This window comes from Argopecten irradians, chromosome 3 (assembly GCF_041381155.1).
Source record: "Argopecten irradians isolate NY chromosome 3, Ai_NY, whole genome shotgun sequence".
In the NCBI taxonomy this organism is placed as follows: domain Eukaryota; kingdom Metazoa; phylum Mollusca; class Bivalvia; order Pectinida; family Pectinidae; genus Argopecten; species Argopecten irradians.
Window position 1 is genome coordinate 67,907,209 of NC_091136.1, and position 25,279 is coordinate 67,932,487.

Below are 25,279 nucleotides of genomic sequence, written 5' to 3' on the forward strand. Positions count from 1 at the left end.
TTCAATTCAGAACTCTATGACTAGTAGCGATTTAAAGGATTTACCTCTATTTCCCCTATTGGGCCCCGCCCCTCCTGCCCCCGGGGGACCAGAGCCAAAATTTATACAAGTTCTGTTCCCCTTCCCCAAAGGATGTTTGTGGCCAAATTTGGTTACAATTCATGTAGAACTCTAGGACAAGTAGCGATTTAAAGGATTTACCTCTATTTCCCCTATTGGGCCCCGCCCCTCCTGCCCCAGGGGGTCAGAGCCAAAATTTATACAAGTTCTGTTCCCCTTCCCCAAGGATGTTTGTGGCCAAATTTGGCTACATTCCATTCAAAACTCTATGACTAGTAGCGATTTAAAAGATTTACCTCTATTACCCCTATTGGGCCCCGCCCCTCCTGCCCCCAGGGGACCAGAGCCAAAATTTATACAAGTTCTGTTCCCCCTCCCCCAAGGATGTTTGTGGCCAAATTTGGTTACAATCCATGCAGAACTCTATGACTAGTAGCGATTTAAAGGAAATGTTGACGGACGATGGACGCCGCGCCATGACATAAGCTCACCGGCCCTTCGGGCCAGGTGAGCTAAAGATATAATTGATGCGGGGATAGGGAGGTTCATTTCACAATGGCAATATTATTTTGAACCCCCCCCCCCTCCACCTTCCCCATCGAAGTTGAAGATCTCATAGTGATAGTTTTTTTGCAAATAACATGTGATATTCATTCATATTAAAATATATATTTTATATATAAATATTCATATATGATTTTATTGTATCTTAAGGCAGTTAAATGTGAATTAAAAAGACATAATTGGCGTGGCGGCGATGGGGGGTCATTTCACCATGGCCATGGTATTTTGACCCCCCCCCCCCCCCCCCCAAAAAAAAAAAAAAAAAAAAAAAAAAAAAAAGGCCTTCCACATGTTAGCCATAGGTCTAACTTAATCCCAATTTGAAGTTCATCATAAATGAGGAGAAAATATCATGTTTTCAAGTGTTATAGTAACTTTTAGAAGGGGGGTCATTTTACCATGGGGGGGGAGGTCATTTCACCATAATGGTATTTTGACCCCGGGGTCATTCTACCATGGGGGTCAAATTACCATACTACACCGGTATATGCAAAATTTATAACATCATCCATCATATACTAGGTCCTGCAACAGCATAAACAACATTTATAACATCACCCATTTACAACATTTATGACACCATGGACCTAACAACAGTATATCTTACACTAATGATCACCATACATTATATCAATGGGTGTTATGCATGATACATGAGGCCCTAGACTAGCATATACTACAGAAATATCATACACTAGGCCCCACAACAGTATATATCACAGAATTAAAACATAGTTGTGATGTCATCTATTGTTGTTTCTGTACTTTAACTCCCGGATTATCGTACCATTACCTGTAGCTGTCCTATATATTACCTTTTACTGTCTTATATGTGACTTAAATATAAGACAGGCACTTATAAGACAGTAAAAGGTAACATATGGGAGAGTTACACAATACGAGTGTATATGTCTCCAGACATAATCTCAAAATTATGTTAACACACAACACACAACCTGCCTGAATATTCTGTTATTTTAAATCCAAATTACGAAAAATCCCACACAATGAATATGAAGAGAATTTAATCCTCTATTGATGCGGAATTAAACACATCCATAGAATTTCTGTATATATCCAAGATTGGGTTTTCCTTCTTATTATGAATTGACCGTTTAACACTTATCTACAGCATTAACTCCAATTTCCACTTTCTGAAACCTTGTTGTTTTTGAACACCACTTTTGACTTTTAATTTCCAATATTGTCCCTAGAGAAGTCGAAATTTTAAATCCTCTGAATTCAATGAAAATTCTGGGGGCACCAACTGTTTTGAACTGGCCTGGAAATCACTGTATGCGATCATTTTAGCAAGACACTTGCAAACAAACGCATAAATTGCAAGTCTAGTTTCATATGTTATTTCTTTACCACATCAGACATTGGAAAGAAATGTCCTTTTAATAATAAAAGTTACTAAAGCCATCTTATGATATCGCTTAGATTGAGAAAGTAATATCCCTCCATCACTGTCTGTGGACATGATGGAAATTGAATTTACAATCAATTCAATTCAATTCAATTCAATTGTTTTACAGATAGTTGTCCAACCCAAAAGCATGATTCATGCATTCTGTTCATGAATGCTATCCGTCACATATAACACAGGCACAGGTAATTCTATGCTGTCAATTTCTATATTGGAAGTGTCATGGTTGAATGCACATTTGTAGAGTTACCTGAGCTCATAGACAAAGGCAAAAAAATGGCTTATATTAGAAATAAAATATACTTTATTATCACAAAGACTTCCTAAGTTTTAAGTTAGAGATAAGCCTCAAAGTGTGCAATTTATGGAAGAGAAAACAGATCTTGGCCCTGACGGACCTCGATGCAGTTCTCTCTCCCACATATCGTACAGTTTTTGGCTTATCTCCATAAAATACCACACCCCTCTGAATCCATCAGTAGGTCTTTACTTACATCATGGTCTATTTTAGACTTCTTCAGTTCATTCTTCAGCATAAACAGCTCATCTTCATATTTCTTTACCCTACAATAACAAAAGTTGAAGGAATTTTCTGAATTTGGATTTCAAGGAGCACACATTCTGGAACGAATTAAAAATTCATGAAAATGAACCGATTTGAGGAAAAAGATAAGTTAAAGGTTCAAAAGGCATTCAATAAAAAAATCTGTGGATTTGTGCATCTCTTCAAATTTGTTTTAATGAAGCTTACCTCGACATATCACTCTCAGCCATCTGGGTCTGTAATAGACAAGAACTGTCTGTCTTAAAACATGTAATTACACTAAAATGTGTGGCATATATAAGGAAAATCTAGAAACAGCAATCATAATGAAGTGAAATCGATCAAAAAGGTAAGTTTAACAAGAGGAGCTAGATAACAAGGAAATCTAGATGAACAACAGAGATATCACATTACAGTCCTCACAGTTTATAGATTTTATCATTTACTTTTAACATTACAGAATGTTGATCTCGGTAGTATTATCAAAATAGAAAAGAACTAAATGTGTAACAGTTGTAGTATATGCACGTCTTTAATACAAGTGAAATGGTTGACTACTTTAAATATGCTTTTCATAGAAGCAAGATGGTGCAATTAAAACTGATCACAATAAACATTATCAATGGTGTGGAACTCCTCCAACCAATCTAATTAAAATACAACTAGCAAAACAAGTTTTATCAACACACCATATGTACTGTATATAGTAACCTTAGGGCCTCCAAAAGTTTTATCAACACACTATATGTACTGTATATAGTAACCTTAGGGCCTCCAAAAGTTTTATCAACACACTATATGTACTGTATATAGTAACCTTAGGGCCTCCAAAAGTTTTATCAACACACTATATGTACTGTATATAGTAACCTTAGGGCCTCCAAAAGTTTTATCAACACACTATATGTACTGTATATAGTAACCTTAGGGCCTCCAAAAGTTTTATCAACACACTATATGTACTGTATATAGTAACCTTAGGGCCTCCAAAAGTTTTATCAACACACTATATGTACTGTATATAGTAACCTTAGGGCCTCCAAAAGTTTTATCAACACACTATATGTACTGTATATAGTAACCTTAGGGCCTCCAAAAGTTTTATCAACACACACTATATGTACTGTATATAGTAACCTTAGGGCCTCCAAAAGTTTTATCAACACACTATATGTACTGTATATAGTAACCTTAGGGCCTCCAAAAGTTTTATCAACACACTATATGTACTGTATATAGTAACCTAGGGCCTCCAAAAGTTTTATCAACACACTATATGTACTGTATATAGTAACCTTAGGGCCTCCAAAAGTTTTATCAACACACTATATGTACTGTATATAGTAACCTTAGGGCCTCCAAAAGTTTTATCAACACACTATATGTACTGTATATAGTAACCTTAGGGCCTCCAAAAGTTTTATCAACACACTATATGTACTGTATATAGTAACCTTAGGGCCTCCAAAAGTTTTTATCAACACACTATATGTACTGTATATAGTAACCTTAGGGCCTCCAAAAGTTTTATCAACACACTATATGTACTGTATATAGTAACCTTAGGGCCTCCAAAAGTTTTATCAACACACTATATGTACTGTATATAGTAACCTTAGGGCCTCCAAAAGTTTTATCAACACACCTATATGTACTGTATATAGTAACCTTAGGGCCTCCAAAAGTTTTATCAACACACTATATGTACTGTATATAGTAACCTTAGGGCCTCCAAAAGTTTTATCAACACACTATATGTACTGTATATAGTAACCTTAGGGCCTCCAAAAGTTTTATCAACACACTATATGTACTGTATATAGTAACCTTAGGGCCTCCAAAAGTTTTATCAACACACTATATGTACTGTATATAGTAACCTTAGGGCCTCCAAAAGTTTTATCAAACACACTATATGTACTGTATATAGTAACCTTAGGGCCTCCAAAAGTTTTATCAACACACACTATATGTACTGTATATAGTAACCTTAGGGCCTCCAAAAGTTTTATCAACACACTATATGTACTGTATATAGTAACCTTAGGGCCTCCAAAAGTTTTATCAACACACTATATGTACTGTATATAGTAACCTTAGGGCCTCCAAAAGTTTTATCAACACACTATATGTACTGTATATAGTAACCTTAGGGCCTCCAAAAGTTTTATCAACACAACCTATATGTACTGTATATAGTAACCTTAGGGCCTCCAAAAGTTTTATCAACACACTATATGTACTGTATATAGTAACCTTAGGGCCTCCAAAAGTTTTATCAACACACTATATGTACTGTATATAGTAACCTTAGGGCCTCCAAAAGTTTTATCAACACACTATATGTACTGTATATAGTAACCTTAGCACCTCCAAAAGTTTTATCAACACACTATATGTACTGTATATAGTAACCTTAGGGCCTCCAAAAGTTTTATCAACACACTATATGTACTGTATATAGTAACCTTAGGGCCTCCAAAAGTTTTATCAACACACTATATGTACTGTATATAGTAACCTTAGGGCCTCCAAAAGTTTTATCAACACACTATATGTACTGTATATAGTAACCTTAGGGCCTCCAAAAGTTTTATCAACACACTATATGTACTGTATATAGTAACCTTAGGGCCTCCAAAAGTTTTATCAACACACTATATGTACTGTATATAGTAACCTTAGGGCCTCCAAAAGTTTTATCAACACACTATATGTACTGTATATAGTAACCTTAGGGCCTCCAAAAGTTTTATCAACACACTATATGTACTGTATATAGTAACCTTAGGGCCTCCAAAAGTTTTATCAACACACTATATGTACTGTATATAGTAACCTTAGGGCCTCCAAAAGTTTTATCAAACACTATAGTACTGTATATCCAAAGTTAAACCTTAGGGCCTCCAAAAGTTTTATCAACACACTATATGTACTGTATATAGTAACCTTAGGGCCTCCAAAAGTTTTATCAACACACTATATGTACTGTATATAGTAACCTTAGGGCCTCCAAAAGTTTTATCAACACACTATATGTACTGTATATAGTAACCTTAGGGCCTCCAAAAGTTTTATCAACACACTATATGTACTGTATATAGTATGTCCAAAAGTTTTATCAACACACTATATATAGTAACCTTAGGGCCTCCAAAAGTTTTATCAACACACTATATGTACTGTATATAGTAACCTTAGGGCCTCCAAAAGTTTTATCAACACACTATATGTACTGTATATAGTAACCTTAGGGCCTCCAAAAGTTTTATCAACACACTATATGTACTGTATATAGTAACCTTAGGGCCTCCAAAAGTTTTATCAACACACTATATGTACTGTATATAGTAACCTTAGGGCCTCCAAAAGTTTTATCAACACACTATATGTACTGTATATAGTAACCTTAGGGCCTCCAAAAGTTTTATCAACACACTATATGTACTGTATATAGTAACCTTAGGGCCTCCAAAAGTTTTATCAACACACTATATGTACTGTATATAGTAACCTTAGGGCCTCCAAAAGTTTTATCAACACACTATATGTACTGTATATAGTAACCTTAGGGCCTCCAAAAGTTTTATCAACACACTATATGTACTGTATATAGTAACCTTAGGGCCTCCAAAAGTTTTATCAACACACTATATGTACTGTATATAGTAACCTTAGGGCCTCCAAAAGTTTTATCAACACACTATATGTACTGTATATAGTAACCTTAGGGCCTCCAAAAGTTTTATCAACACACTATATGTACTGTATATAGTAACCTTAGGGCCTCCAAAAGTTTTATTCAACACACTATATGTACTGTATATAGTAACCTTAGGGCCTCCAAAAGTTTTATCAACACACTATATGTACTGTATATAGTAACCTTAGGGCCTCCAAAAGTTTTATCAACACACTATATGTACTGTATATAGTAACCTTAGGGCCTCCAAAAAGTTTTATCAACACACTATATGTACTGTATATAGTAACCTTAGGGCCTCCAAAAGTTTTATCAACACACTATATGTACTGTATATAGTAACCTTAGGGCCTCCAAAAGTTTTATCAACACCTATATGTACTGTATATAGTAACCTTAGGGCCTCCAAAAGTTTTATCAACACACTATATGTACTGTATATAGTAACCTTAGGGCCTCCAAAAGTTTTATCAACACACTATATGTACTGTATATAGTAACCTTAGGGCCTCCAAAAGTTTTATCAACACACTATATGTACTGTATATAGTAACCTTAGGGCACCTCCAAAAGTTTTATCAACAGTAACTTAGGGCCTCCAAAAGTTTTATAGGGCCTCCAAAAGTTTTATCAACACACAATATGTACTAGTGATATAGTAACCTTAGGGCCTCCAAAAGTTTTATCAACACACCTATATGTACTGTATATAGTAACCTTAGGGCCTCCAAAAGTTTTATCAACACACTATATGTACTGTATATAGTAACCTTATCAACACACCACTATATGTACATGTATATAGTAACCTTAGGGCCTCCAAAAGTTTTATCAACACACTATTTATGTATATAGTATGTATATCTAGTCAAACCCTTAGGGCCTCCAAAAGTTTTATCAACACACTATATGTACTGTATATAGTAACCTTAGGGCCTCCAAAAGTTTTATCAACACACTATATGTACTGTTATATAGTAACCTTAGGGCCTCCAAAAGTTTTATCAACACACTATATGTACTGTATATAGTAACCTTAGGGCCTCCAAAAGTTTTATCAACACACATATATGTACTGTATATAGTAACTTAGGCCTCAAAAAGTTTTTTTCAACACATATATGTACTGTATATAGTAACCTTAGGGCCTCCAAAAGTTTTATCAACACACTATATGTACTGTATATAGTAACCTTAGGGCCTCCAAAAGTTTTATCAACACACATATGTACTGTATATAGTAACCTTAGGACCTCCAAAAGTTTTATCAACACACTATATGTACTGTATATAGTAACCTTAGGGGCCTCCATAAAGTTTTATCAACACACTATATGTACTGTATATAGTATCCCTTAGGTGCCTCCAAAAGTTTTATCAACACACTATATTTACTGTATATAGTAACTGGTAAATTTAGGGCCTATTCAAATAGTTTTATCAACAACATTGTCTATTGAATGTACTGTAATGAATATAAATAGTTAACCTCTAGGGCCTCCAAAAGTTTATTTTACAACTACAAATATTTTTGAGTATGTAATTTAGTGACCTTACGTGAAAGCGTGCACACCATTACGCTGTCAGTTGAGTAAGCTCCTTCCCACATTTGGATCACGATTTTATATTGAAAAAAATAACGACGTCACTTTCAAATGACTATTTTTTTGCATATTTAATATAAATAAAATGTCGGGGCGAACTTTCCCTCTCGTGTGAGTGTAAAATAAAGGGATTGTAAATTCGTTTTTAGGTTAACACATGCTTGTATGTGAGCATATTCCCTAAAAATAATTTCTATATGGGTGCGCAATTCGAGCCCCATAGAATTATAGTTCATATGTGGAATTGCTCCATACAATCATGGATTAACATATATTAAACGTAATCCAATCCCAATAACTTACTGTAATCTAAGTAACCTTAGCAACTCTCAAAAGTTTTATCAATATACACTAAATGTACTGTTAACAATATGTAACCTAGCACCTCCAAAAATTTTTGTCAAACCACACTATATGCACTGTATACAGTAACCTTATCCTACTGTATATAGTAACCTTAGCAACTCCAAATTTTATCAATAACACAATATGTACTGTATATAGTAACCTTATAGTTAGGGCCTCGCAAAAGTTTATCAACACACTATATGCACTGTATATAGTAACCTTAGGGCCTCCAAAAGTTTTATCAACACACTATATGCACTGTATATATAGTAACCTTAGGGCCTCCAAAAGTTTTATCAACACACTACTATATGTACTGTATATAGTAACCTTTGGGCCTCCAAAAGTTTTATCAACACACTATATGTACTGTATATAGTAACCTTAGGGCCTCCAAAAGTTTTATCAACACACTATATGTACTGTATATAGTAACCTTAGGGCCTCCAAAAGTTTTATCAACACACTATATGTACTGTATATAGTAACCTTAGGGCCTCCAAAAGTTTTATCAACACACTATATGTACTGTATATAGTAACCTTAGGGCCTCCAAAAGTTTTATCAACACACTATATGTACTGTATATAGTAACCTTAGGGCCTCCAAAAGTTTTATCAACACACTATATGTACTGTATATTAGTAACCTTAGGGCCTCCAAAAGTTTTATCAACACACACTATATGTACTGTATATAGTAACCTTAGGGCCTCCAAAAGTTTTATCAACACACTATATGTACTGTATATAGTAACCTTAGGGCCTCCAAAAGTTTTATCAACACACTATATGTACTGTATATATAGTAACCTTAGGGCCTCCAAAAGTTTTATCAACACACTATATGTACTGTATATAGTAACCTTAGGGCCTCCAAAAGTTTTATCAACACACTATATGTACTGTATATAGTAACCTTAGGGCCTCCAAAAGTTTTATCAACACACTATATGTACTGTATATAGTAACCTTAGGGCCTCCAAAAGTTTTATCAACACACTATATGTACTGTATATAGTAACCTTAGGGCCTCCAAAAGTTTGATCAACACACTATATGTACTGTATATAGTAACCTTAGGGCCTCCAAAAGTTTTATCAAACACACTATATGTACTGTATATAGTAACCTTAGGGCCTCCAAAAGTTTTATCAACACACTATATGTACTGTATATAGTAACCTTAGGGCCTCCAAAAGTTTGATCAACACACTATATGTACTGTATATAGTAACCTTAGGGCCTCCAAAAGTTTGATCAATACACTATATGTACTGTATATAGTAACCTTAGGGCCTCCAAAAGTTTGATCAATACACTATATGTACTGTATATAGTAACCTTAGGGCCTCCAAAAGTTTGATCAACACACTATATGTACTGTATATAGTAACCTTAGGGCCTCCAAAAAGTTTTATCAACACACTATATGTACTGTATATAGTAACCTTAGCACCTCCAAAAGTTTGATCAATACACTATATGTACTGTATATAGTAACCTTAGGGCCTCCAAAAGTTTTATCAACACACTATATGTACTGTATATAGTAACCTTAGGGCCTCCAAAAGTTTGATCAACACACTATATGTACTGTATATAGTAACCTTAGGGCCTCCAAAAGTTTGATCAACACACTATATGTACTGTATATAGTAACCTTAGGGCCTCCAAAAGTTTTGATCAACACACTATATGTACTGTATATAGTAACCTTAGGGCCTCCAAAAGTTTTATCAACACACTATATGTACTGTATATAGTAACCTTAGGGCCTCCAAAAGTTTTATCAACACACTATATGTACTGTATATAGTAACCTTAGGGCCTCCAAAAGTTTTATCAACACACTATATGTACTGTATATAGTAACCTTAGGGCCTCCAAAAGTTTTATCAACACACTATATGTACTGTATATAGTAACCTTAGGGCCTCCAAAAGTTTTATCAACACACTATATGTACTGTATATAGTAACCTTAGGGCCTCCAAAAGTTTTATCAACACACTATATGTACTGTATATAGTAACCTTAGGGCCTCCAAAAGTTTTATCAACACACTATATGTAGTGTATATAGTAACCTTAGGGCCTCCAAAAGTTTTATCAACACACTATATGTACTGTATATAGTAACCTTAGGTCCGCCAAAACCACACCCGACTGACTACTGATATGTGTGTACTGCATATTCAACCACATCTAATTACATGTATTGAAAACTGCCCTTTTGTCGGTAACTCCATACATATGATTTATAGCAGTGATCAAAAAACAAATATCAAGTTATACAGCAGAAACATTAACGGCATTTTAAGTGGGGTTGTTTTAAGTGCAAAGTGATATACACTAGAATATCAATGTAGAAGCTATAATTGCTTAACATCTAAAACAGTGACAAAACTACCTCAAACATCTCAGAGATTACAGTGTCTCTGTGAGTAACAGTGACAAAACTACCTAAAACATCTGTGTATCTGTGAGTACTCAATACAAATCTTTCAGAAGTTGAAAACAAAATCTATGCAATAAAATCTTTTTCTTTTGTTGAGTCACAAGCAGAATGAAATTTTGTTTGAATTTGTCTTATCTCTACAATTATGTACATTACATTAATGACATTAGTATTATATCTACTTATACGGTATGATCTTGTACACATATTAACTAAATTCTATTTTTAAGAACATCATGATTTCTGACCAAAGATGTAGCTAAAGTGAAAAAATAATTTCCAGGAGAAAATATGCAAATTATGTCCATGTGAATGTCACTCTGACAAACGTACCTAAGTACCTAACCACAGGCGTTTGGCTCTACAAACATTTTTCTCTCTTTATATATGTAATACTGTGTCAAGGTCTATAACTCAGTCAGCCATATAACACTACCCAATTTCAGATAAAGTATGATTATTAACAAACTGTATGTATAAGATGTGGTAATGGGAATACTTTCAACCGACAGCCAGATAACTTATCTTTAATTTGGTATATGATACAATATATATCATGCCGTATAAATGTCACTAGGTATCAAGAAACATCATAAAACAGACAGATATCAACTTGTTGGACACTGTGGTGTCCTCCGATAAACATGCCAGGGCTCTAATGGGTAGCTCAAAAACCACTGCATGTCAACATTTCAGCTTCATAAGAATGAAAGTTAGATATAAAACAAACTTACCGGTATGTTAGTGTATATCTATATACCATCCATTTGCTCAATACAGCCCTTTGAAATTTCTGATTGAAAAACTTGTGGCTCTAGCTGCCATGTTAGTATGTGTGTAGTTTATTTGTTTTCTTGGCGTTGAATGGTCAATTAATTTTCAAGAGCCAAGCAACACCGAGAAAACAAACGTACTACAAACATACTAACATGGCAGCTAGAGCCACAATTTTTGTAATCTGAAATTCAAAAGGGCTACGTTGGGCAAATGGATGGTATCTAGACATGAACTAACTAACCGGTAAGTTTGTTTTCTACCCAACTTTCATTCTTATGACGCTGAAGTGTTGACATGTGGTGGTTTTTGAGCTACTCATTTGAGTCCTGGCGTGTTTATCAGAGGACACCACAATGTCAGACCAGTTGAAATCTGTCTGTTTTCTGATGTTTCTGGATACCTAGTGACATTTATACGGCATGATATATATTGTATCATATACCAAATTAAAGATAAGTTATCTGGCTGTCGGTTGAAAGTATTCCCATTGTCACATCTTATACAGTTTGTTTATAATCATACTTTTTCTGAAATTGGGTAGTGTTACATGGCTGACTGAGTTATAGACCTTGACACAGTATTACATACATATAGAGAGAAAAATGTCTATAAAGCCAAACGCCTGTGGTACAACCAAGTAAAGATAATGTGATGTTATGTAGAGATTCACACTAACAAGCCACGGCACAAAAAATAGCTGTCTAACAAACATACAACAGGGCCCAAGTGTTTTAAACTCAGCTGTTTCATCAAACGTGAACGTTTCCCGCTGACCTTGGCAGCAAGCTACAAGTTACAGGTAAAACATTAGACAAGAGTTAGTTTGGTTCACAATCTTCCAACCATGCTCAACTGGTGAAGACCGATATCACACCTGATTGGCCGTTCTTGTGTGTGACTACGCTCCCCAGGTAAGCATGGTTAGAATCGGGGAATCTAAGGAGGCCAAAGGGAACATCTTCATATTGTCTTCTGTAAAGTAACTTTGAAATGAGGGTTGAAATTATGTCTTGTTTGTGTTTTTTTAAATAGAAACCTCTTTATCTTTTGTTGTCCACTCTTAGAAGAATTTGAAGTCAATGTGTATCAAAATGATTTTCTGTGAAAATGAATTATCCATACTTTAATGTATCATGTTAAAGTACTTATATCCCAGCCACTCCAATGTATCACATGCATACAGTGCCTAAGGTATGAACATTAATCATCTGTAGTAAGTACTGACTCCAATCAAACACTCAACAATGGTAAGATCAGGTTCCATGGTGTGATAGTCAGAGATAAGAACACGTTTGACACAACATGTTGGCCGCCCCTAAATAAACCAGACAAAATAATGATAGAGAGGTAAGGGGGTAGTCACACCCATGTATGGAATGTATGGGAAAAAAGGATGGAAAACACACAGGAAATAAGATTTAGGAGTGAGGATATTTCTGGTTATCAATTATCAGGACCAATCAGTTAACTTGCCCACCTGGGTCTGAAACTCCTGATGAGCATGCTCCAGTCTCCTTAGGATGTTGGTATTCTCCTCTTCTAACCTGGAAACAGAAAATGATCCACTCAGATCATACATGAACAGTAAGTATTGGTTTCATAAAAATAAAACTTTAAATACTGTCATTCCTCTATGACAAAAATGTCTCCATATTCCACATGATATAAGGATTGAACGTGAAGGATATAAATATTTAGAAATAGCTAAATCATGTTTTAACAACATGTGTCTATCAAAGGGAGATCACTCTGAGGCGATATGATGGACATTACCTCTCTACTTCATGTGTGAGCCGTTCTGCCTCCTGACGAAGCTTCTCCTCGTTACGTTTGTAGATTTTAGACGAGGACTTCTCCTCTCCTAACTCCATCTAGATATAGTACAAAATAAAGAGTTAATTTCTTTTCTCTAGAAAGTGACAGACTTAATCACTTGGAGAGACAAGTTACACTGTGTATATATATACTGTACACTGTGTATATATATACTGTACACTGTGTATATATATACTGTACACTGTGTATATATATACTGTACACTGTGTATATATATACTGTACACTGTGTATATATATACTGTACACTGTGTATATATATACTGTACACTGTGTATATATATACTGTACAGTGTATATATATACTGTACACTGTGTATATATATACTGTACACTGTGTATATATATACTGTACACTGTGTATATATATACTGTACACTGTGTATATATATACTGTACACTGTGTATATATATACTGTACACTGTGTATATATATACTGTACACGTGTATATATATACTGTACACTGTGTATATATATACTGTACACTGTGTATATATATACTGTACACTGTGTATATATATACTGTACACTGTGTATATATATACTGTACACTGTGTATATATATACTGTACACTGTATATATATACTGTACACTGTGTATATATATACTGTACACTGTGTGTATATATATACTGTACACTGTGTATATATATACTGTACACTGTGTATATATATACTGTACACTGTGTATATATATACTGTACACTGTGTATATATATACTGTACACTGTGTATATATATACTGTACACTGTGTATATATATACTGTACACTGTGTATATATATACTGTACACTGTGTATATATATACTGTACACTGTGTATATATATACTGTACACTGTGTATATATATACTGTACACTGTGTATATATATACTGTACACTGTGTATATATATACTGTACACTGTATATATATACTGTACACTGTGTATATATATACTGTACACTGTGTATATATATACTGTACACTGTGTATATATACTGTACACTGTGTATATATATACTGTGTATCCTACCTTAAGAGCCTGTATTGTGGCCTCGTACTCAGCATGCCCTCTCTTCATCTTCCTCTGTATATCTTGTATATACTGTACACTGTGTATATAAATACTGTGTATCCTACCTTAAGAGCCTGTATAGTGGCCTCGTACTCAGCATGCCCTCTCTTCATCTTCCTCTGTATATCTTGTATATACTGTACACTGTGTATATAAATACTGTACACTTGTGTATATATATACTGTACACTGTGTATATATATACTGTACACTGTGTATATATATACTGTACACTGTGTATATATATACTGTACACTGTGTATATATATACTGTACACTGTGTATATATATACTGTACAGTGTATATATATATTGTACACTGTGTATATATATATACTGTACACTGTGTATATAAATACTGTACACTGTGTATATAATATACTGTACACTGTGTATATATATATACTGTACACTGTGTATATATATACTGTACACTGTGTATATATATACTGTACACTGTGTATATATATACTGTACACTGTATATATATATATATACTGTACACTGTGTATATATACTGTACACTGTGTATATAAATACTGTACACTGTGTATATATATACTGTACACTGTGTATATATATACTGTACACTGTGTATATAAATACTGTACACTGTGTATATATATATACTGTACACTGTGTATATATAATACTGTACACTGTATATATATATACTGTACACTGTGTATATATATACTGTACACTGTGTATATATATACTGTACACTGTGTATATAAATACTGTGTATCCTACCTTAAGAGCCTGTATGGTGGCCTCGTACTCAGCATGCCCTCTCTTCATCTTCCTCTGTATATATATACTGTACACTGTGTATATATATACTGTACACTGTGTATATATGTTATATATGTACACTGTGTATATATATACTGTACACTGTGTATATATATATGTACTGTACACATGTGTATATATATACTGTACACTGTGTATTATATATACTGTACTGTACACTGTGTATATATATACTGTACACTGTACACGTGTATATATATACTGTACACTGTGTATATATATACTGTACACTGTGTATATAAATACTGTACACTGTGTAATATATAACACACTGTGTATATATATACTGTACACTGTGTATATATATACTGTACACTGTGTATATATATATACTGTACACTGTGTATATATATACTGTACACTGTGTAATATATAACTGTGTATATATATATATATACTGTACACTGTGTATATATATATACTGTACACTGTGTATATAAATACTGTACACTGTGTATATATATACTGTACACTGTGTATATATATACTGTACACTGTGTATATATATACTGTACACTGTGTATATATATACTGTACACTGTGTATATATATACTGTACACTGTGTATATATATACTGTACACTGTGTATATATATACTGTACACTGTGTATATATATATACTGTACACTGTGTATATATATACTGTACACTGTGTATATATATATATACTGTACACTGTGTATATATATACTGTACACTGTGTATATATATACTGTACACTGTGTATATATATATACTGTACACTGTGTAATATATATACTGTACACTGTGTATATATATACTGTACACTGTGTATATATATACTGTACACTGTGTATATATATATACTGTACACTGTGTACTGTATATATATACTGTACACTGTGTATATATATACTGTACACTGTGTATATATATACTGTACACTGTGTATATATATACTGTACACTGTGTATATATATACTGTACACTGTGTATATATATACTGTACACTGTGTATATATATACTGTACACTGTGTATATATATACTGTACACTGTGTATATATATACTGTACACTGTGTATATATATACTGTACACTGTGTATATATTGTACACTGTGTATATAAATACTGTGTATCCTACCTTAAGAGCCTGTATGGTGGCCTCGTACTCAGCATGCCCTCTCTTCATCTTCCTCTGTATATCTTGCATTACATGAGCTTCTCGTACCTAGTCAAACAAAGTTCAAATACAAGGTCATAAAAGTCAAACAACAAAGTTTGCATACATTCGTCAAGGTCAAACAATGAAGTTCACATACATGGTCATCAAGGTCATACAACAAAGTAATGTAACATGTAATGTGTTACTATTTATAGCACAATATACTAACCTTGACCTCATTAAGTTCTTGTTTAATATTTTCGACAGCATTGTGGTGCGATTCTCTCTCCTGAAACAGTACCAACAATCACGATTTAACAAACAGTACCAACAATCACGATTTAACAAACAGTACCAACAATCACGATTTAACAAACAGTACCAACAATCATGATTTAACAAACAGTACACACATAACCAACAGTTATACTGAACAACATTTCCTTTGTATCACATAACCAACAGTTATACTGAACAACATTTCCTTTGTATCACATAAACAAGTTATACTGAACAACATTTCCTTTGTATCACATAAACAAGTTATACTGAACAACATTTCCTTTGTATCACATAAACAAGTTATACTGAACAACATTTCCTTTGTATCACATAACCAACAGTTATACTGAACAACATTTCCTTTGTATCACATAACCAACAGTTATACTGAACAACATTTCCTTTGTATCACATAACCAACAGTTATACTGAACAACATTTCCTTTGTATCACATAAACAAGTTATACTGAACAACATTTCCTTTGTATCACATAAACAAGTTATACTGAACAACATTTCCTTTGTATCACATAACCAACAGTTATACTGAACAACATTTCCTTTGTATCACATAACCAACAGTTTATACTGAACAACATTTCCTTTGTATCACATAACCAACAGTTATACTGAACAACATTTCCTTTGTATCACATAACCAACAGTTATACTGAACAACATTTCCTTTGTATCACATAACCAACAGTTATACTGAACAACATTTCCTTTGTATCACATAACCAACAGTTATACTGAACAACATTTCCTTTGTATCACATAACCAACAGTTATGCTGAACAACATTTCCTTTGTATCACATCACAGTTAACACAACATTTCCTTTGTATTTCCTTTGTATCACATAACCAACAGTTATACTGAACAACATTTCCTTTGTATCACATAACCAACAGTTATACTGAACAACATTTCCTTTGTATCACATAACCAACAGTTATACTGAACAACATTTCCTTTGTATCACATAACCAACAGTTATACTGAACAACATTTCCTTTGTATCACATAACCAACAGTTATACTGAACAACATTTCCTTTGTATCACATAACCAACAGTTATACTGAACAACATTTCCTTTGTATCACATAACCAACAGTTATACTGAACAACATTTCCTTTGTATCACATAACCAACAGTTATACTGAACAACATTTCCTTTGTATCACATAACCAACAGTTATACTGAACAACATTTCCTTTGTATCACATAACAACAGTTATACGAAAACATTTCCTTTGTACACATAACAACAGTTATACTGAACAACATTTCCTTTGTATCACATAACCAACAGTTATACTGAACAACATTTCCTTTGTATCACATAACCAACAGTTATACTGAACAACATTTCCTTTGTATCACATAACCAACAGTTATTATACTGAACAACATTTTCCTTTGTATCACATAACCAACAGTTATACTGAACAACATTTCCTTTGTATCACATAACCAACAGTTATACTGAACAACATTTCCTTTGTATCACATAACCAACAGTTATACTGAACAACATTTCCTTTGTATCACATAACCAACAGTTATACTGAACAACATTTCCTTTGTATCACATAACCAACAGTTATACTGAACAACATTTCCTTTTCACATTTGTATCATTTCCTTTGTATCACATAACCAACAGTTATACTGAACAACATTTCCTTTGTATCACATAACCAACAGTTATACTGAACAACATTTCCTTTGTATCACATAACCAACAGTTATACTGAACAACATTTCCTTTGTATCACATAACCAACAGTTATACTGAACAACATTTCCTTTGTATCACATAACCAACAGTTATACTGAACAACATTTCCTTTGTATCACATAACCAACAGTTATACTGAACAACATTTCCTTTGTATCACATAACCAACAGTTATACTGAACAACATTTCCTTTGTATCACATAAACCAACAGTTATACTGAACAACATTTCCTTTGTATCACATAACCAACAGTTATACTGAACAACATTTCCTTTGTATCACATAACCAACAGTTATACTGAACAACATTTCCTTTGTATCACATAACCAACAGTTATACTGAACAACATTTCCTTTGTATCACATAACCAACAGTTATACTGAACAACATTTCCTTTGTATCACATAACCAACAGTTATACTGAACAACATTTCCTTTGTATCACATAACCAACAGTTATACTGAACAACATTTCCTTTGTATCACATAACCAACAGTTATACTGAACAACATTTCCTTTGTATCACATAACCAACAGTTATACTGAACAACATTTCCTTTGTATCACATAACCAACAGTTATACTGAACAACATTTCCTTTGTATCACATAACCAACAGTTATACTGAACAACATTTCCTTTGTATCACATAACCAACAGTTATACTGAACAACATTTCCTTTGTATCACATAACAACAGTTATACTGAACAACATTTCCTTTGTATCACATAACCAACAGTTATACTGAACAACATTTCCTTTGTATCACATAACCAACAGTTATACTGAACAACATTTCCTTTGTATCACATAATCAACAGTTATACTGAACAACATTTCCTTTGTATCACATAACCAACAGTTATACTGAACAACATTTCCTTTGTATCACATAACCAACAGTTATACTGAACAACATTTCCTTTGTATCACATAACCAACAGTTATACTGAACAACATTTCCTTTGTATCACATAACCAACAGTTATACTGAACAACATTTCCTTTGTATCACATAACCAACAGTTATACTGAACAACATTTCCTTTGTATCACATAACCAACAGTTATACTGAACAACATTTCCTTTGTATCACATAACCAACAGTTATACTGAACAACATTTCCTTTGTATCACATAACCAACAGTTATACTGAACAACATTTCCTTTGTATCACATAACCAACAGTTATACTGAACAACATTTCCTTTGTATCACATAACCAACAGTTATACTGAACAACATTTCCTTTGTATCACATAACCAACAGTTATACTGAACAACATTTCCTTTGTATCACATAACCAACAGTTATACTGAACAACATTTCCTTTGTATCACATAACCAACAGTTATACTGAACAACATTTCCTTTGTATCACATAACCAACAGTTATACTGAACAACATTTCCTTTGTATCACATAACCAACAGTTATACTGAACAACATTTCCTTTGTATCACATAACCAACAGTTATACTGAACAACATTTCCTTTGTATCACATAACCAACAGTTATACTGAACAACATTTCCTTTGTATCACATAACAACAGTTATACTGAACAACATTTCCTTTGTATCACATAACCAACAGTTATATACTGAACAACATTTCCTTTGTATCACATAACCAACAGTTATACTGAACAACATTTCCTTTGTATCACATAACAACAGTTATACTGAACAACATTTCCTTTGTATCACATAACCAACAGTTATACTGAACAACATTTCCTTTGTATCACATAACCAACAGTTATACTGAACAACATTTCCTTTGTATCACATAACCAACAGTTATACTGAACAACATTTCCTTTGTATCACATAACCAACAGTTATACTGAACAACATTTCCTTTGTATCACATAACCAACAGTTATACTGAACAACATTTCCTTTGTATCACATAACCAACAGTTATACTGAACAACATTTCCTTTGTATCACATAACCAACAGTTATACTGAACAACATTTCCTTTGTATCACATAACCAACAGTTATACTGAACAACATTTCCTTTGTATCACATAACCAACAGTTATACTGAACAACATTTCCTTTGTATCACATAACCAACAGTTATACTGAACAACATTTCCTTTGTATCACATAACCAACAGTTATACTGAACAACATTTCCTTTGTATCACATAACCAACAGTTATACTGAACAACATTTCCTTTGTATCACATAACCAACAGTTATACTGAACAACATTTCCTTTGTATCACATAACCAACAGTTATACTGAACAACATTTCCTTTGTATCACATAACCAACAGTTATACTGAACAACATTTCCTTTGTATCACATAACCAACAGTTATACTGAACAACATTTCCTTTGTATCACATAAACAACAGTTATACTGAACAACATTTCCTTTGTATCACATAACCAACAGTTATACTGAACAACATTTCCTTTGTATCACATAATCAACAGTTATACTGAACAACATTTCCTTTGTATCACATAACCAACAGTTATACTGAACAACATTTCCTTTGTATCACATAACCAACAGTTATACTGAACAATATTTCCTTTGTATCACATAACCAATAGTTATACTGAACAACATTTCCTTTGTATCACATAAACAACAAGTTTATACTGAACAACATTTCCTTTGTATCACATAACCAACAGTTATACTGAACAACATTTCCTTTGTATCACATAACCAACAGTTATACTGAACAACATTTCCTTTGTATCACATAACCAACAGTTATACTGAACAACATTTCCTTTGTATCACATAAACAAGTTATACTGAACAACATTTCCTTTGTATCACATAACCAACAGTTATACTGAACAACATTTCCTTTGTATCACATAACCAACAGTTATACTGAACAACATTTCCTTTGTATCACATAACCAACAGTTATACTGAACAACATTTCCTTTGTATCACATAACCAACAGTTATACTGAACAACATTTCCTTTGTATCACATAACCAACAGTTATACTGAACAACATTTCCTTTGTATCACATAACCAACAGTTATACTGAACAACATTTCCTTTGTATCACATAACCAACAGTTATACTGAACAACATTTCCTTTGTATCACATAACCAACAGTTATACTGAACAACATTTCCTTTGTATCACATAACCAACAGTTATACTGAACAACATTTCCTTTGTATCACATAACCAACAGTTATACTGAACAACATTTCCTTTGTATCACATAACCAACAGTTATACTGAACAACATTTCCTTTGTATCACATAACAACAGTTATACTGAACAACATTTCCTTTGTATCACATAACCAACAGTTATACTGAACAACATTTCCTTTGTATCACATAACCAACAGTTATACTGAACAACATTTCCTTTGTATCACATAAACCAACAGTTATACTGAACAACATTTCCTTTGTATCACATAACCAACAGTTATACTGAACAACATTTCCTTTGTATCACATAACCAACAGTTATACTGAACAACATTTCCTTTGTATCACATAACCAACAGTTATACTGAACAACATTTCCTTTGTATCACATAACCAACAGTTATACTGAACAACATTTCCTTTGTATCACATAACCAACAGTTATACTGAACAACATTTCCTTTGTATCACATAACCAACAGTTATACTGAACAACATTTCCTTTGTATCACATAACCAACAGTTATACTGAACAACATTTCCTTTGTATCACATAACCAACAGTTATACTGAACAACATTTCCTTTGTATCACATAACCAACAGTTATACTGAACAACATTTCCTTTGTATCACATAACCAACAGTTATACTGAACAACATTTCCTTTGTATCACATAACCAACAGTTATACTGAACAACATTTCCTTTGTATCACATAACCAACAGTTATACTGAACAACATTTCCTTTGTATCACATAACCAACAGTTATACTGAACAACATTTCCTTTGTATCACATAACCAACAGTTATACTGAACAACATTTCCTTTGTATCACATAACCAACAGTTATACTGAACAACATTTCCTTTGTATCACATAACCAACAGTTATACTGAACAACATTTCCTTTGTATCACATAACCAACAGTTATACTGAACAACATTTCCTTTGTATCACATAACCAACAGTTATACTGAACAACATTTCCTTTGTATCACATAACCAACAGTTATACTGAACAACATTTCCTTTGTATCACATAACCAACAGTTATACTGAACAACATTTCCTTTGTATCACATAACCAACAGTTATACTGAACAACATTTCCTTTGTATCACATAACCAACAGTTATACTGAACAACATTTCCTTTGTATCACATAACCAACAGTTATACTGAACAACATTTCCTTTGTATCACATAACAACAGTATACTGAACAACATTTCCTTTGTATCACATAACCAACAGTTATACTGAACAACATTTCCTTTGTATCACATAACCAACAGTTATACTGAACAACATTTCCTTTGTATCACATAACCACAGTTATACTGAACAACATTTCCTTTGTATCACATAACCAACAGTTATACTGAACAACATTTCCTTTGTATCACATAACCAACAGTTATACTGAACAACATTTCCTTTGTATCACATAACCAACAGTTATACTGAACAACATTTCCTTTGTATCACATAACCAAGTTATACTGAACAACATTTCCTTTGTATCACATAACCAACAGTTATACTGAACAACATTTCCTTTGTATCACATAACCAACAGTTATACTGAACAACATTTCCTTTGTATCACATAACCAACAGTTATACTGAACAACATTTCCTTTGTATCACATAACCAAAAGTTATACTGAACAACATTTCCTTTGTATCACATAACCAACAGTTATACTGAACAACATTTCCTTTGTATCACATAACCAACAGTTATACTGAACAACATTTCCTTTGTATCACATAACCAACAGTTATACTGAACAACATTTCCTTTGTATCACATAAAACAAGTTATACTGAACAACATTTCCTTTGTATCACATAAACAAGTTATACTGAACAACATTTCCTTTGTATCACATAACCAACAGTTATACTGAACAACATTTCCTTTGTATCACATAACCAACAGTTATACTGAACAACATTTCCTTTGTATCACATAACCAACAGTTATACTGAACAACATTTCCTTTGTATCACATAACCAACAGTTATACTGAACAACATTTCCTTTGTATCACATAAACAACAAGTTATACTGAACAACATTTCCTTTGTATCACATAACCAACAGTTATACTGAACAACATTTCCTTTGTATCACATAACCAACAGTTTATACTGAACAACATTTCCTTTGTATCACATAACAACAGTTATACTGAACAACATTTCCTTTGTATCACATAACCAACAGTTATACTGAACAACATTTCCTTTGTATCACATAACCAACAGTTATACTGAACAACATTTCCTTTGTATCACATAACCAACAGTTATACTGAACAACATTTCCTTTGTATCACATAACCAACAGTTATACTGAACAACATTTCCTTTGTATCACATAACCAACAGTTATACTGAACAACATTTCCTTTGTATCACATAACCAACAGTTATACTGAACAACATTTCCTTTGTATCACATAACCAACAGTTATATGCTGAACAACATTTCCTTTGTATCACATAAACAACAGTTATACTGAACAACATTTCCTTTGTATCACATAACCAACAGTTATACTGAACAACATTTCCTTTGTATCACATAACCAACAGTTATACTGAACAACATTTCCTTTGTATCACATAACCAACAGTTATACTGAACAACATTTCCTTTGTATCACATAACACAAGTTATACTGAACAACATTTCCTTTGTATCACATAACCAATAGTTATACTGAACAACATTTCCTTTGTATCACATAACCAACAGTTATACTGAACAACATTTCCTTTGTATCACATAATCAACAGTTATACTGAACAACATTTCCTTTGTATCACATAACCAACAGTTATACTGAACAACATTTCCTTTGTATCACATAAACAAAGTTATACTGAACAACATTTCCTTTGTATCACATAACCAACAGTTATACTGAACAACATTTCCTTTGTTTCACATAACCAAACAGTTATACTGAACAACATTTCCTTTGTATCACATAACCAACAGTTATACTGAACAACATTTCCTTTGTATCACATAAACAACAGTTATACTGAACAACATTTCCTTTGTATCACATAAACAAGTTATACTGAACAACATTTCCTTTGTATCACATAAACAAGTTATACTGAACAACATTTCCTTTGTATCACATAACCAACAGTTATACTGAACAACATTTCCTTTGTATCACATAAACAACAGTTATACTGAACAACATTTCCTTTGTATCACATAACCAACAGTTATACTGAACAACATTTCCTTTGTATCACATAACCAACAGTTATACTGAACAACATTTCCTTTGTATCACATAACCAACAGTTATACTGAACAACATTTCCTTTGTATCACATAATCAACAGTAATACTGAACAACATTTCCTTTGTATCACATAACCAACAGTTATACTGAACAACATTTCCTTTGTATCACATAACCAACAGCTATACTGAACAACATTTCCTTTGTATCACATAAACAAAGTTATACTGAACAACATTTCCTTTGTATCACATAACCAACAGCTATACTGAACAACATTTCCTTTGTATCACATAACCAACAGTTATACTGAACAACATTTCCTTTGTATCACATAACCAACAGTTATACTGAACAACATTTCCTTTGTATCACATAACCAACAGCTATACTGAACAACATTTCCTTTGTATCACATAACCAACAGTTATACTGAACAACATTTCCTTTGTATCACATAACCAACA

At 33.0% G+C, this 25,279-nt stretch overlaps 1 protein-coding gene across 2 annotated transcripts in view; it reads right to left on the reverse strand.

The window, feature by feature from the left end:
• LOC138319411 (centrosomal protein of 128 kDa-like) overlaps window positions 1-25,279 on the reverse strand; it is an 80,280-nt gene that overhangs the window by 22,321 nt on the left and 32,680 nt on the right. For both annotated transcript variants that reach the window (XM_069262525.1, XM_069262526.1), the window contains exons 16-21: window positions 16,554-16,613; window positions 16,304-16,390; window positions 13,261-13,358; window positions 12,965-13,031; window positions 2,805-2,833; window positions 2,548-2,617 (exon numbers count right to left, since the gene is read on the reverse strand). In XM_069262525.1, the coding sequence (XP_069118626.1) occupies window positions 2,548-2,617; window positions 2,805-2,833; window positions 12,965-13,031; window positions 13,261-13,358; window positions 16,304-16,390; window positions 16,554-16,613 (411 nt within the window). The remainder of the gene's footprint in view (window positions 1-2,547; window positions 2,618-2,804; window positions 2,834-12,964; window positions 13,032-13,260; window positions 13,359-16,303; window positions 16,391-16,553; window positions 16,614-25,279) is intronic.